Source organism: Lonchura striata, chromosome 14, assembly GCF_046129695.1.
Source record: "Lonchura striata isolate bLonStr1 chromosome 14, bLonStr1.mat, whole genome shotgun sequence".
Taxonomy (NCBI): Eukaryota; Metazoa; Chordata; class Aves; order Passeriformes; family Estrildidae; genus Lonchura; species Lonchura striata.
In genome coordinates, this window is record NC_134616.1 from 11,883,497 (window position 1) to 11,897,705 (window position 14,209).

The following is a 14,209-nucleotide window of genomic DNA, read 5'->3' on the forward strand; positions in this document are numbered from 1 at the left end:
TAATCACAAGGTCTAGTGCCTTAAGAAACTTACCATACTGGGAACTGTTTTGCAGATAGTCTGTTGTTTGGGTTTTTTTAAAGCAGACAGATGATAGATTATGAATCTGAATACAGAGAGGATTTTATGAAACATATTTTCTGAATCAACACAGAGTATAAGCATGTACAGACCAAGAGACTGAGGATTGTTTTGGAACCATAGTCAGTAGGGAAGCAATTGAATTCTGCTGTAATTCCAGGACAACTGTTTGCACTGACATCTCTTCTGCACATTTCCTAGTATTCCCAGTGAGTTCTGCTACTTAATGTACACAACTGGAAGTGTCAATTTAGTTTCACCAGGGACTCTAGAGCTCTGGGCTGTGTCCTGGTGCAGGAAACTGTCCTTGGATACCAGCTTGCTATTGATCTCACATGCTGCTTTCTGAACTCCTCAAGTTTTAACAGCATCATGCAAGGCTGCATCACTGTCCTTGTAACTTAAAATTTACTTAAGAATTATAGGCTACCCATTCAGAAGCCACACATAGAGAGCAATCATGAAAGAAAACACAATTCTTGGAAATGTGCAGATCACAAGCATTTCTAATGCCAGAGGGGAACAGGACTCGAGTATCAAAGTACCTCTTCCTATTTTGCATATTGAAAATTCTGTGAAACCTGAATCAGCTCAGGTACACACACTGCCCAACACAAGTGGGCAGTCTTTTCATTATCTGACAACTGCTCTTGGAAGACTCTTGGCTCAAGTAGGAGTTGCACATACCCCTAGGGTCTCTTTGTTAAAAAAATACAGTTAATTCTCCTCTTGCATATAGTCTGGATCTTTTCGCTAGAAACAAACTATTCTGTAGGGTAATGTACACACAGAAAGATATAGGGATGATTTTTGTGTACTAAGTCTCTTAGTGGTTTTCACAGCACTGTTAGAGGCTCACAGAATGGGCTTCATGCTCCACTGCAAAAGATTAATTCCAGGAGGCCCCAAAATACTGAAGTAGTCTGGAATAACAGTAATGAGGTAACTTATTCATGTGCAGAATGGCAAATGGATTCAAACTGAAATAAAGTTGGTTTAGATTAGATATTAGAAAGAAATTAATTACTGTGGGGGTGATAAAGACCTGGCACAGGTTGCCCAGAGAAGCTGTGGCTGCCCCATCCCTGGGACTGTTCCAGGTCAGGCTGGACAGATCTTTGTGCAATCTGGTCAAGTGGAAGGTGTCCCAGCCCATGGCAGGGGGTTGGAAGATCTTTAAGATTCCTTCTAACCCAAAGCATTCTATGATTCTATGAATTTACGTTTCTAGTTACTTTTGATTGCAGACAGTTAAAACATGTTTGGATCCTCTGTCACCCTGATGCACAAGAGGAAAACACAGAGTAAACCAAAGCACTTCATGAGGGAACCAGGGCTAAACTCCTCTCTCCAGCTTTTAAAATGCTGTGTGCCTCTTCTGGTTGCTGGAACAGCCACTTTGACAGCAAGATAAGCATGTAAAGATGTGAACAGTTATTGAGCTGCTCAGATTAACAATGTCTGAACTAGCCTTCTTTCACCTAAGGAATCAGAGCTCTGAAAAAATGGTAATGAGTCCTTTGAATTCTTCAGCCAAAGCTCTTCCCAGTCCTGGAGAAATCTAAGTGTTAGTAACATTCCAAGTAAAAGATAAAGAAGACTGCCTCCAGGCAAAAATACTCTATGTTATGCTGTTCCCTCTCCTATATAAAAGACAATAGAATATGGTTATTGTATATAAGGAACAGCTATTCAGTACTTGGAATGGAGGAATAAATATGTGTTTATAATCTGATCCTTACAAATTCAAAACAGAGCAGCCTAAGACTTAAAAGAGGTGAGGGAAGCATCCTGCAGAAATTATGCAGCTTGCCAGGATAGTGACAGTGAGATTTTCATCATAGTTATGTTGAATAAATCCCGAAGAACTCTGTTGATTGAACTAACCTTGATGCTATGTGTGCAAACCAAACTGTATTTTTGAAATAATCTTTAAAAAAAGATCCTTATGTGTATATGGAAAAAAGATCACATAAATCATATTCTTCTGTGTTTATGCAGTGCATTTCATGCAGAAATAGTAGTACTTTATATAACACAGAGCACTTGCCTATTTTCCTGCAGTTCCAGTGAAACTAAGCTACAGTAAAAACAGCAGGTTTGCTCTGTACTCAGAGATCAAATTAAAGCTTGCTGACCCATTTGTACCAGAAAGGGCAGTGCAAAGAAGCAGATAGCTGGGAGCACGGATTGCACAAAAATTCTGCCACTGTGGTTCACATCCCCAAAAAGACCTTCAGTGCAGGAAATATTCCATGACCATATTTTGGCCATTTAGGTATGAGGTGCTGCGCTGGGGCTACTTGGTGACAGGGGGCAAATGCAGAGGTGCTGAAGAAAAGACAGTAGATGGGGAATCTCTGTCTTACAGGCAATGAGGGACACTGTGGAGCATAAGTTTCATGGTGACCTGGGATAAAACATGCTCCATTTTTTCCAGAAATTTTCTTATCTACCAAACTTTCCTCAGGATCTGTAAAAGCTTCTTGCATACTTTGCCTCAGAAAGGCAGGAAACCTGTCAGCACCTTTAAGTCAGTTCTATGTATTCCAGACTTGCTCCTAGGGCAGCTTCAGGGCTTGGATATCTAAACTGAGCCCAGAGAGCCAGCAGCACATGGGGGAATAAACTGCTATTGCAAATTGACTGTTTCAAGGTCAAAACCACCAACTGCTGAAAGGAGACTTTTTTACAGTGGTAAAAACATTTTTATCGCTGTCAGATCAAGTAGGGCAAAACACAAATATTCTAGAGCTACTTCATCACCAGAACTACATCCTGATTGATCACCTCATGAAAATACAAGAATCTCAGACAGAGAAAACCTGTTTCAGTGCAGGGTTAGCTTCTAGGGGTCAGCTAGGATTATTTTAAACAATTTTTGTGGCTGGAGGTCCTTGGGGAATTGTAGCATAGGAGACCAAATGGATTTCTTTCCTATTAAAAATTCTTTTGCCTAATTTCTTCCCTCTGCTTTTGTTTCCACTCTACACGAATGTGTCACCTCAAGGTCTGATCTGAAGTCCATTGAACTAAATAGGTTTGGAACCTGGCCCAAACACCTACTTTGTGTGGCACAGGAAAAAGGCAGTTTCCTCTTTCATCTTCTGTCTCATATTTCTACCATATTCCTAAGAATTTCTAGAGAGAAGGGCTATATCATAGTCAGTAACTGCATCTGTTCTCATAGAGGACTGAGTCCAAAAATGATCAAAGTTAACAGAAATCTGTTGACTACAGTAGAAAGTGGATCAAGCTTCAGTCCATGTGCATTTGGCCTTTTCCCTCAGTCATGCATCACAATCCAAATGATTACAAATCTGTTTTGTAAATTTGTAATATTACAAATTAAAATGACATGTTAAGGTTCCTTTAAAGAACAACCAAAGCTGTGCAATGATGTTGTCTTTAAAGTAGTGGTGCAGGCTGATAATAAATGTGGATGGAAAAGTTGTTCACTATCCAAAAACTGCAAACACCAGCTCTAAATAAAATCCATATGTGCCTCTTGGAGGTGCAGGTGTCAACGATATTAAGCCACAAAATGCTTTACATTAAAATAACTTTAAGGACCAGGTTAAGCTCCAAAAACTCCAGGGTAATTTGGAGTTAATCACGACAGCTAGTCTTTAATATGGTCAGACTCTTATAGAAAGTGTATGAAATTCATTGCTTGAAGGAACTAGTAGCACCTTATCTAGACACTATGACCTTCCATCCAGATTCAAGGCAAAGACATAGTTTCAGTTTAAACATTCAAAAGGCTGTTGCTTGTGTTTTAGCTTTCTAGGGCTGAAGTCAAACTCTTCACATCATTTTAATATATTTTCTGCAGCTTAATTTCCTGTGTTTTCTTTTATAGTTGCATAAAAAATTGCCTATCAATTGCCCAGCAACTCTGAAGGGCTCATAAAACACTTTCTAGGTTGCTCTAGTTTAACTCCTGCTCTCAAGTTAAAATATTATATGAATCCACCAATCATTCTACCACCAGAAAAACAAATTAAATGAAGCTTTTGTGCATTCTGAATCCTCTCTGAGGTCTCTTTGAAGGTCTTGGACGTTACCTTGGAAAAATTCTGAGCAGCTTATCTGACCTTATCATGTCAGTCCAAAGAATTGAAGTTCTGTCATCCATGTGGGAAGATATGTATTTTTTCACATACATTTTGGATGCTGATATACAGATAAATTTTAAAAATTTTTTTATGATCAAAAAATCCGAATGGAAACAAGCAATAACCTCAATCTGGCTGTGATAGCAAACATTTCTTGTGAAGATAGTGACAAAGGCAAATCACAAACCAAATCAAATTATCTAAGCACATATCAATACAAAAAAATTAGACATCTCCCTGGAATGCCTATACCATTATATTTCTAAACCAAATTTACTTCTTAATAAATAATTAGTTTTAACTATATGACAGCTACCCATTGTTAGGACTCTCACTTGCTGACATGAGAAGGATAGGTGGTAGCAAGAAGGTTGCATAGAGAATGGAAGAGCTGGGCACAGTATCTCTTCCTCCATCCCAAAAATATTAATGAATGAAAGGGTGAGAAGACTAGAACTGAGAGCCTGGGAGTTCTGGTGTGTGAGCTGGGTAGAACCCAAAGCCTCTTCACCAAGTGGTTTAATGTATGTGCATTCTGCAAAGGAAAAATAACTCCACCAGAACATTCCAACAGGCAGGGTTGGAGATCTTGGTTGCAATATTCAATGCAAAATGTGCTGCATTACACACATGTTTGTTTTTACTTATAAAGTGTCTGTCACATGCTGTACATGCCCTGCACCTTGCAATGCTGAGTCTTTACCTACACTGCAAAGTGCAGGCTGTCACCTGGACTAGCTCAGTTACTGGCTGAAGGTAGCATTGAGCTCATGGCAGGCACATTTTTCCTGCTCCTTCAGCAAGTTTTGCAGTGCAATGAGTTCTGCACTGTCCCAGGATCTAAAATAGCCAGTTCAAAGATTCAGGTATTACTGGGCCATGCTGCAGTCTACCATGCAGACAGAGCCTCACTTGTTTTTAGGTGATGTTCTCAGCCCACTGTTGTGAGATGCCTCATCTGGTACATCTATAGACCAGCTATGTATATAGGTGACACCTGGCATTTCTGTATCTAAAGAGGAACAAAAATACATCAGAAAAGTGGTTTGAATTTGATAAAGAAAAACCATAGCACTAAAGGAGCTTAAACTTGAGCATGTTACTAATACTGAATGTTCTTGGAAGGCAGTGTGTTTAGTCAGGGCAGCAAGCTTAGAAAATACTGGAGCCAGATGGGCTGATTCATACATCAGCATGCAGCCTTATCTGCTGAGAAATCAAACCAGCAAGTGGAATGTGGAAACCCTTTCTAAATCCTCCAATTGTGAATTTTTTCTTCTGATGTAAGCTATTCTTAGGTTTACATATTTGATCTTTAACTAGACTCTAAATACTTTGATTTATAATCGTTGAATGTAGAAATTATACAATCTACAATAAATGTTCCAGCTTTAAAGGCACTGTCCATAGAAGTGCCGTAAAAGACAGCCACAGCTAAAAGCTCAAAGAACTTCTACATGAAGTTTATTTTCATGACAGGAGGCAGAAGCTCTGAAGTCCACTCTAAGTCAAGAGCTGATCCAGAGCTGAGAGTGATGTTGAATTCTCTCCCTTAACTACAAATCACCTCTCCTCTGATGATGTCTGGAGCATCCTGAGGTGGAAGGAAGGAGATCAAGCTCAGAAGCATGTGATGCCCTTTGAGTCTCACTAGTGTGTAAAAAGAGTCTCAATTCATGTGACCCTAGGCTTTTGGTTACATATGTGTGATGATAAGAAGAATACAGTCCAAATGGTAAAATACTTTTCAGAGCTGCAAAAGGAAGGCATATCTAGATCTGTGTAAGAAACAAGGTCTGGATTTTGCTAATGCTAGAAAGAATAGATTTTAAAAAAAGAAAGGTTAGCAGGGAAACTGGGGTAGAATCTGATGAACCACTGATGGAAGTAGAAGATGCTTCATAACATATGTCTGAAAACTACTTAAGACTCATGATGTCTGGTGCCAGGGAGACAGGATACAAACACTGCATCTCTTTGTGTCAGTGAGTCCAGTGTCACTATGGATGCAGAAGACATTAATTCCAGGGCGAAAGCAGTGCCAACTTTTCTCAAAGGAATCCTTTCAACAGCTCCTTCTCTTAGGTAGCTAAGAAGTTCAATGTCCAATGAAAGATGCTGCCTCCTGGCATTACCTCTGCTTCATTGAACAAGGAGACAGTGACTTGTGCAGTTACACTCTACAAGGCCTGCAGAGAGGCAAGAGAAGAGCCCCAGGTCGCTCTGACTAGCATTACTCATTTCTGTAAAGCAGCTTGAGAAATGGAGGGGAAACATATGTGACAGAATATAACGAGCATTTATGAGAGAAATTCACATGGATGGCCAATGGCCAGAGCTCTCACACGTTCCATTAAAAAATAACCAGGAAAACCAGAGAAGTGAATTTCCTGCATATCATGGGATGTTGCACAAAAGTCATTGTATGCTGGACACATAGGAATGGAAAGTTGGCACAAGATCTGCGAGAATGCTGGAGATACCTATTCAAATCAGGCATGAACAATTACCACTGAAGACAGAGCACCAAATATTATACACATAATTGCTGCAAAAAGCAGAATGTAAATAACCCCTGAAATCACAGGAGACTCTGAGTTCTCTTTTACCTAACATTGTTACAGATCCAATCAGGGGAAAACCAGACCTTCATGGGACACATTTTTAGTGAGATAGTGCACAGCTAGCAATGTAATGACCCATCATTTTTGGTAGATTGATTACAAATACACCTTAGGAGCAGCTAAGAGAAGATAAAAGATGACAATTCAAGAAAGACTCATTCTAATAATTTTCCATATTTATCAGTTTAAATATGGAGTACAAAATTCCAGCTGAAGACTGTGAATAGGAAGAGCTTAACTTGATAAAATGGATATGAGAGTTTATATTGGGTCTTACTCTTCCTTACTAGATCACTGTAGAATGTTTAAAAATATTCATAGGTATCATAACATTTACAAGCTCATGAACAGAAAAAAGCCAAAAGAGTTCATTGCCAAGGAACACTTGAAGCAAAACCAGTCAATCTAAAAAGCATTTATGTTTCTATATGATACAAAGATACTAAAAAAATAATAGAAAATGTTCCTAACTGCAAATGCCAATTATTGAGTAGGACTTCTGTGATTTAACTTAAACTGTCAAAAAGTAAGCATCCAGTTCTCCTGTGTTCCCTCAATAATCAGTGAAGAGTGATGGTGTATCCAGGGAAAAAAAGTCTTCTCATTCTGGGTGACAGGATGAATCACTCTCATGTTTCCAACAGCTGTAAAGGATATCTAGATTATTGTCTTCCGAACTGAAGCTTAGATTAGCTAGAAAAACAGAAAAGATTTTGGGCACACCAGCACACCAGTCCTTCTTTTGATCTGAAGACAAAAGAGGGGTTTGTATTCCCAGCACCTTACTATTTTACAAAGTTCTAGTTTGTCAAAGAAAGCATTTTGCCTTAGGAATTTTCTTTCTTACACAGTAGACCATTATAGAGAAAACTCCAATGGATGTTTCAAGAAAACAACTGGATGTTCCAACTCCATTCAACTTTAAATTTGGATTTAAAGTTGAATGGGCTCAGTGTCATCCTAAGAAACAAAAGCAGCATCACAGCATCAGATGAGTTATAAGCTCAAAATGGTTCTTCCTTGTCACTGGTTAAAAAAAGATTCTAGACACCTATATCAGATATTGATACACATATCTAATAGAGAGAGGATACAATTGTCAGAGAAGATGAATCCAACCCAAAACTGCTATGTGGATACCATTTATTATCCAGTGCAGTGAACACATCCATCCCACCTGAACAGCAACCTTCTTGTGCACTCATGTTCCTCTGCCATTGTGCACTTACTGCCTCCTGCTGACAAGCTGTGCTCAGGGAATAGCTGTTTTCCTCAGACAATTAAAGTCTCTGGAGAAAGCCAAATAAAACCCCTTTCTGTGATGCTGCATGAATACTCTTTTATAAATGGAAATGTGGGGTGCCACTAAGACAAGCATTTAGGGAAAAGCTCCAGTCAAATCTCCCAGCCATTAGGCCATGTCGGGAATGCTGGAACAGGCTCGTGAAAGATCCTGCTTAGTCTCTTTCATACAGTGGCTCTTAATAATGAGCATATAATAAATGTACAGTCTGGAGAATTTACTATACAGTATCCAATTGGATTTATATAGTCATAAACTTCTGCAGCACTGCTTCTATGATTTACAACAGTCTCTACTAATTATGAAGCTATGCCTGGAACTGAGATGTGAAAGGTAAATGTTACCAGACTGGTTGTACAGTGACACTATACAAATGCACATTTGCCAAAGCAATTTTGAATTGCTTTTTAACAGACAGCCATAGCAAATAACCACATATTTTGGTCTGCTCTGTTGAAAAACACCAAAACCAGAAGCCTAGGAAGTTTTTGGGATGGTTTATTGTGATAGGCTTTAGAGATAAGGAGTCTGGAATGGACAGTCGATGAAAGGACGCTACTTTCTGCCTGGATTGTAGGGGATTGGACTTGGTAGCTTACCTGATCCCTTGACAAATCTATACTTCTGATTTCCTAAACAGGAAACACCACGGGAAATACTGTAACTTAATGTAGGACAAGGCTCTCATGACCTAAATGGATACAGGAGGATGTTTGCTTCACAGAAGTTTTCCAGCACAAATATTCAATTTTGTTGCTACTCAGCATTTTAAACAACTATTCCAGAAAGGACTATTTGTCACTAATAGGAATTACCTGGGCATCGTGGGCAGCACAGCTGTGGTACATGCACAGGGGAAGCACAGTGTAGACTTGGGCATCTTATTCTGCTGCACAAAACATTTCCATTCTGCAGATGGAACATAGTACATAGTATTTTAATGAAATGTGCTGTCTTACAAATTTCTGTCTTCTCTATTCTACATCCAAACTCTTTTTTTTTAAAAAAAAAAGCCTTTTTACAATGTTCTGGTTTCACTCACACTGAGATATGCTCAGATACTACCACTGCCCTTGAATTTATGCTGGAGGTCAGAAATCCTTAAAAATCTTAAAATTGGAAGAAGTGTCTAACAATGGATAGCAACAATCTCCATTTCTCTTTTTCTTTCCATTTGTCTTTTTCTTTTGAGCAGATTATGCTTAGGAATTGCATTTCCAAAACTAAGACATGGATAAATGGTAGATCTCTGAGATATCCCCTACTGAGGGTTAGTTCAAGACCACAAGAGACAATAGCATCTGTAATTGTTCCTGAAAACTGTGGAGAGCCTTTTGTTTTCCTTTTATTGCTTTCCCAGTAGACAAAAAAACCCAGATGGTAAGTAGCCATTTTTCTAAGAAATATGAGTTAAGTCTTGGGAATAGGGTTCATTATTCATGTCATTAACATAATATTCTATTTGACCACAACTAAGTTTGATTTATAATTAAAACACAGGGAAATTTCATTCTCTGGTGTCTGTAACCAGAAAAGACTATCCATTTCAAATTCCCATTTCCCATCTATAATTCATCCTCTTAATTTACCTCTGAGTTGCTCATATTTATAACAAGAAAGATCTTTCAGCATCAACATTGATACTAAGTTATGACTGTAGTTTTAGGTGGTGTCAGGACTAAACCCACTTTATTTTCATATGCCTTCTGGAGCACTGAAATGTTTTCAGTGAACGTGCAGACTTCCCTAGACAGCAGATGTATAGGCTTTTCTATTCATCCCTTTCAAAATAATTCATTGACAAGTATCTGCAGACCACAGGCTGGAATCCTACTGTTAGATCATTGCTAGCCACAAACTACAGTTGTGCATCTGCTTTGGAAAGAGACACTAAAAATTATTATCACCATCTGTTTCCAATAAGAATTGAAAGGAAATACACTGATTTTGTAGAAAAGGAGCGAATTTTAGACTGAAGGATCTTCAGAGAATATGGACTATCCCTGGTCTGCACAGCTGCTTGCCCAGCAGACGTGGGAGCATGGGAAGTGCTGCTGTAGAAGAAAGGCTGGCACTCCCTGTTGACCTGTCTCCATGTTGCTGACTTGTCCTGTTCTGTGACCTCACTCTTTTTCATTTTAAGTCCTGTGGAATCTCCTGAGGTGAATGTTTACTTTCTGTGCATGGTCAGCTGTAAAAATAAAATTAATGATAAAAATAAATTATATAAATTATAAAATTCTGCAGGCAAACTTTGCTGCCAGCCAGACTCCACTGTCTGCTGCAGGACAGAGCTCTTGTAACTGATCTTGTGCTTAGTGAGACTGATCTTCCACCTGCATTCACAGTGAGAGCTGGGAGAACAGCCCCACTGACCAGAGCAGGACTCAAGTGCTGGTCAGACTCTCTAAGCCAGGACCAAGGTCACATTTCTGCATCAGGTACCAGAGTGTTGATGCATCTCTCTCCTGAAGCTGGGCTATCAGTGCTGAATGTGAAGAGCAGTCATTTAGCCTGAAGTCTGCAGATATGACTATGAACACAAGCAAAAGCAAAAAACTGCTGTATTTTAGGGAGTAAAATTATGATCTGACAAATTGTGAGTGCTCTATTTTACTTGACAGTAACAGTCAACAGGCTCCACTATGAACCTGGGGGGAGGAGGAGTTGTAAAAGGAAGGGGGAATAAGATGAGAACACTGAATTATGTTTAGTTTTATTCTGGTTTACGTATGAGATTATAACTTGTAAAAATACAATACTATATACACACACAAAACCAGGAAAGTTGTTTTTTTTTTTTTAATGCCAGGCTGTATAACTTGGCCTCTGTGTAGTTAATTTGCCTTACCTTTCTCTTAAACATCAGAAGTGTGTGTGCTGGGGGGATGGACAGACAGACTGTTTAAAGACAGAGCAGAGATCTGTCTGCTGCCTGGCTGATGTGACTTGTTTTGCACAGACATCATGTGGATCTCAATGTCTGTGGCCAGCAAAGACATTTTGATGCACTGGACATAAAGACCCCTGGGGATTTTTTTGCTTTTCTCTGCAGTATGAGGGAATCAGTTGCTGCATCAGACTCTCTAAAAATCCTCTGCCTACCTACCAGGGAATCATATGTGCTTTACACTTAGATCTCTCTGACTTGCTATCTGTGGCACACTTTACTTTCATCTTTTATGCTGTTGTATTTGGTTTATGGTCTGTGCTTGTGCTATGTCATGATGTGTTTTCTAATGCCTTTATTTTGTTAAAAAAATTATAAATTGTTGAGGGTTTCCTGAAGGAAACTTCATGAAAATTATGAAACTTCAGGAGCTTTCATGGTAGGTCAGTACTCTTAGGGCATGATTTTGGCCAGGAGAAAGGTCAAAGGAGTGTGTGGATGCTATAATTGTTATTTGCAGTCTTCCTTCTAGACAACAAGAGTCACATCCAAGAGATCAGCATCCTCACTATTGAAATTATCCCAGGTTACATTTGGTGTACCCTCATGGTATACCAAAGGTAAAACAGCAAACAAGAGAGTAAAGTGCAATCCAATTCTGAGCCTGCATATACTGGAAACTACCATAAGCAGTTTCCTTCTTTACTAAACCTGCTGCCCTGAACTATCACTTTGTCTTCTGCACCCAAGTTAAAAAATAAAACAGACTCTTTTTCGGAGACTCATAGTGTGTGGGTGTGTCTGGGTCCCAGCAATGCTGTCTAGAGGAGCTGACCAGGCACTTTTCCATCCCTCCAAACTGTCCAACATCTCTCTAAAAATCATTGAGCATTTATTCTCTAAGATTGCCAGTTATTTTTTTCCCCACCCAAGACACATTCTTCCAGTGATTTAATGAGTGTTTTACTCCACACAAACTCTGAGGGAGTTTTCAACTTGGCATATACATCAGCAAAAGTTGAGTGGAAACTCCTTTTTGCTCTAAACAAAGACTTTTCCTTCCTACTACATTGTTTTTTCTCTCACAGCTGCATTCTGCAGCTAAACTTGTGGGACTACTGTTTGTGCATCTCTGCACTGAATTGTAGTAGCAGATTCCCTTAGCGCAAATGCTGCACAGGGGCTCAATATTTTACACTTGCAGGGAGGGAAAATAGCGAGGAATACTTTATTCTGCATTAAATATAGCAGACAGAACTCAGCATCTGGAGTGTCTCATGTGTTAGTGATTAAGATCCCTCACTGTTTATTTTAAAGTACTCTAACGGACATAAACTGCCCTCATTTTTGTGCCTCCTCCCAGCTGTATATGACATACTATGGGGATCTCTGAGTGCTGTGTTTTTGCATCAGCCATCAACTGATGGGAGGCCTTTCATGTTCTATCCAATTCTCTCTGCTCCCCATAACCTTTTCTCATGTTTCATCATCTCATTCTTCTTTGACTGACTTTTACTAACAGTGATATCTAAGCCTGCTCCTTCAGCACTTTAGGGCAGCAGATTCTTTGGCTGGAAGATGCTGGCAGTGTACATAGATGAAAGTACCAAACTCAGCATAATCCTCCATATTGGTGGAACTGCAAGGATTATACTTAGGTAGTGGGGCCTTATCAGTCAAGATGTAATGCCCAGCATCCACAAAGCTTCTGGCTAATTAAGGAGCTGGTTTGTCTGTGCTATGCAAGTATTTTTTGCCAGTATTAGCCTTCTCTGTTAATATTTTCCTTTCACTAGTATCACCTGCCTCTATTTCCTGCAGCATGACCAGGACCCACTAGTGAAAATAGGTTTGGGCTTTGTCAAACTGTAGCTACATGAGAAAGGATTCTAGTCAGTGAAGCAAGCAGGAGTTGTAGGATCAATAACTCAGCAGTCCTACCTCTGAACAAAGACAATTAACGCAGTAAACAAGGCCATACGGTTCTAGATAAGGATGCCATCTTTCTCCTACATGGTATTTCTTATCTTGAAACACACAGTATGTATCTGAATCTGTAAAACAGTAAAGAATTGAAAGAGCTATGAATGAAAATTTCCATTCCACGTGTATGAAGTCTATTTAGATGTGCAGTTTTCTGTAAACTACTTTTTCTTTTCCTGGAGAAAAAGACACAGCAGAAAGACCCTTAATTCCACATGTTGTTTTTTCTAATATTCCAAACCAAAATAAATGACATGGCCTCCCATTTTTCAAAAATTGCAACTCCTGAAATGATGGTTAAATGGTTTTCATACAGGTGAGTTTATCCTTTCACCTGTTTAGGTAAGAAAATTTAAGTGCCTGATCACTCAGAGAGGCTTATGGAAAACAAAACCTCTCCACTGCAAAACCAAAGCAATTGGTCCAACTCAGGAAAATCCCAGGCTGTACCACAGAGAGATGTTGAAATAATTTATGCATCAGCTTTCAAAATATTTTAAGATATTTTGTTCACTAAGCACTTCTGATCTTGCAGTTACAGGCTTGCAGAAATCCACATACAGGTCAGACCTCAAATCTCTACAATAAAAGGGTGTTCCTCATGTGTTTCCATGTGGGAATTCCTTTCTGTTATCTTAATGATATCCAAGATCAGTTTAAGTCATTACCTACAGTATAGATGATACTTCAGGATATCTTAGCAAAATACCCATCTTACATGTGCTAATCCAAGCCAGGGACAGTCTCCACATTTACTGGGCTAGAAGAAAGTAGCCAGAGCTAGGGACTGTTAGTAGAAGCTGTGATCTGCTTTTCCTTCACACAGGAGCATGACAAATGAAACACAGGATGCAAAAAAGCAGACAGCTGGAGCTTGGCAATTTCTCACTGCTCTTTCTTTGAACAAGGCTCCTGCACATGCTTTTCCTGTGAGTGAGTTCAATGGGGCAGAGGGCTTTTCTGGAACTCACTCTCTTTTGTCTTCCCTCCATCTTCCTTGGAAGCACAACCTGCTGATACTGAGGCTAAAATTTTTTAAGGGCAAATTATCTATTTTGTAAGAAGGAGGCCAAAACCCAACCTGTGCAGGTAGGGGGAGCATTCCAGAGACCCAGTAACAAGGCTGAAGCAGTCAATAACTCCTAGACTTATTTGGGTAGCTATTCCTCCTTGCCATGATTTCTGAAATATGCTAACATCTCCCACGGAT

General features: G+C 39.4%; 1 protein-coding gene across 1 annotated transcript in view; it reads right to left on the bottom strand.

Moving 5' to 3' along the window:
* CHRDL1 (chordin like 1) overlaps nucleotides 1-14,209 on the bottom strand; it is a 39,371-nt gene that overhangs the window by 21,687 nt on the left and 3,475 nt on the right. The window contains exons 3-4 of the mRNA XM_021547854.2: nucleotides 12,958-13,070; nucleotides 8,942-9,035 (exon numbers count right to left, since the gene is read on the bottom strand). Coding sequence (XP_021403529.1) covers nucleotides 8,942-9,035; nucleotides 12,958-13,070 — 207 coding nt within the window. The remainder of the gene's footprint in view (nucleotides 1-8,941; nucleotides 9,036-12,957; nucleotides 13,071-14,209) is intronic.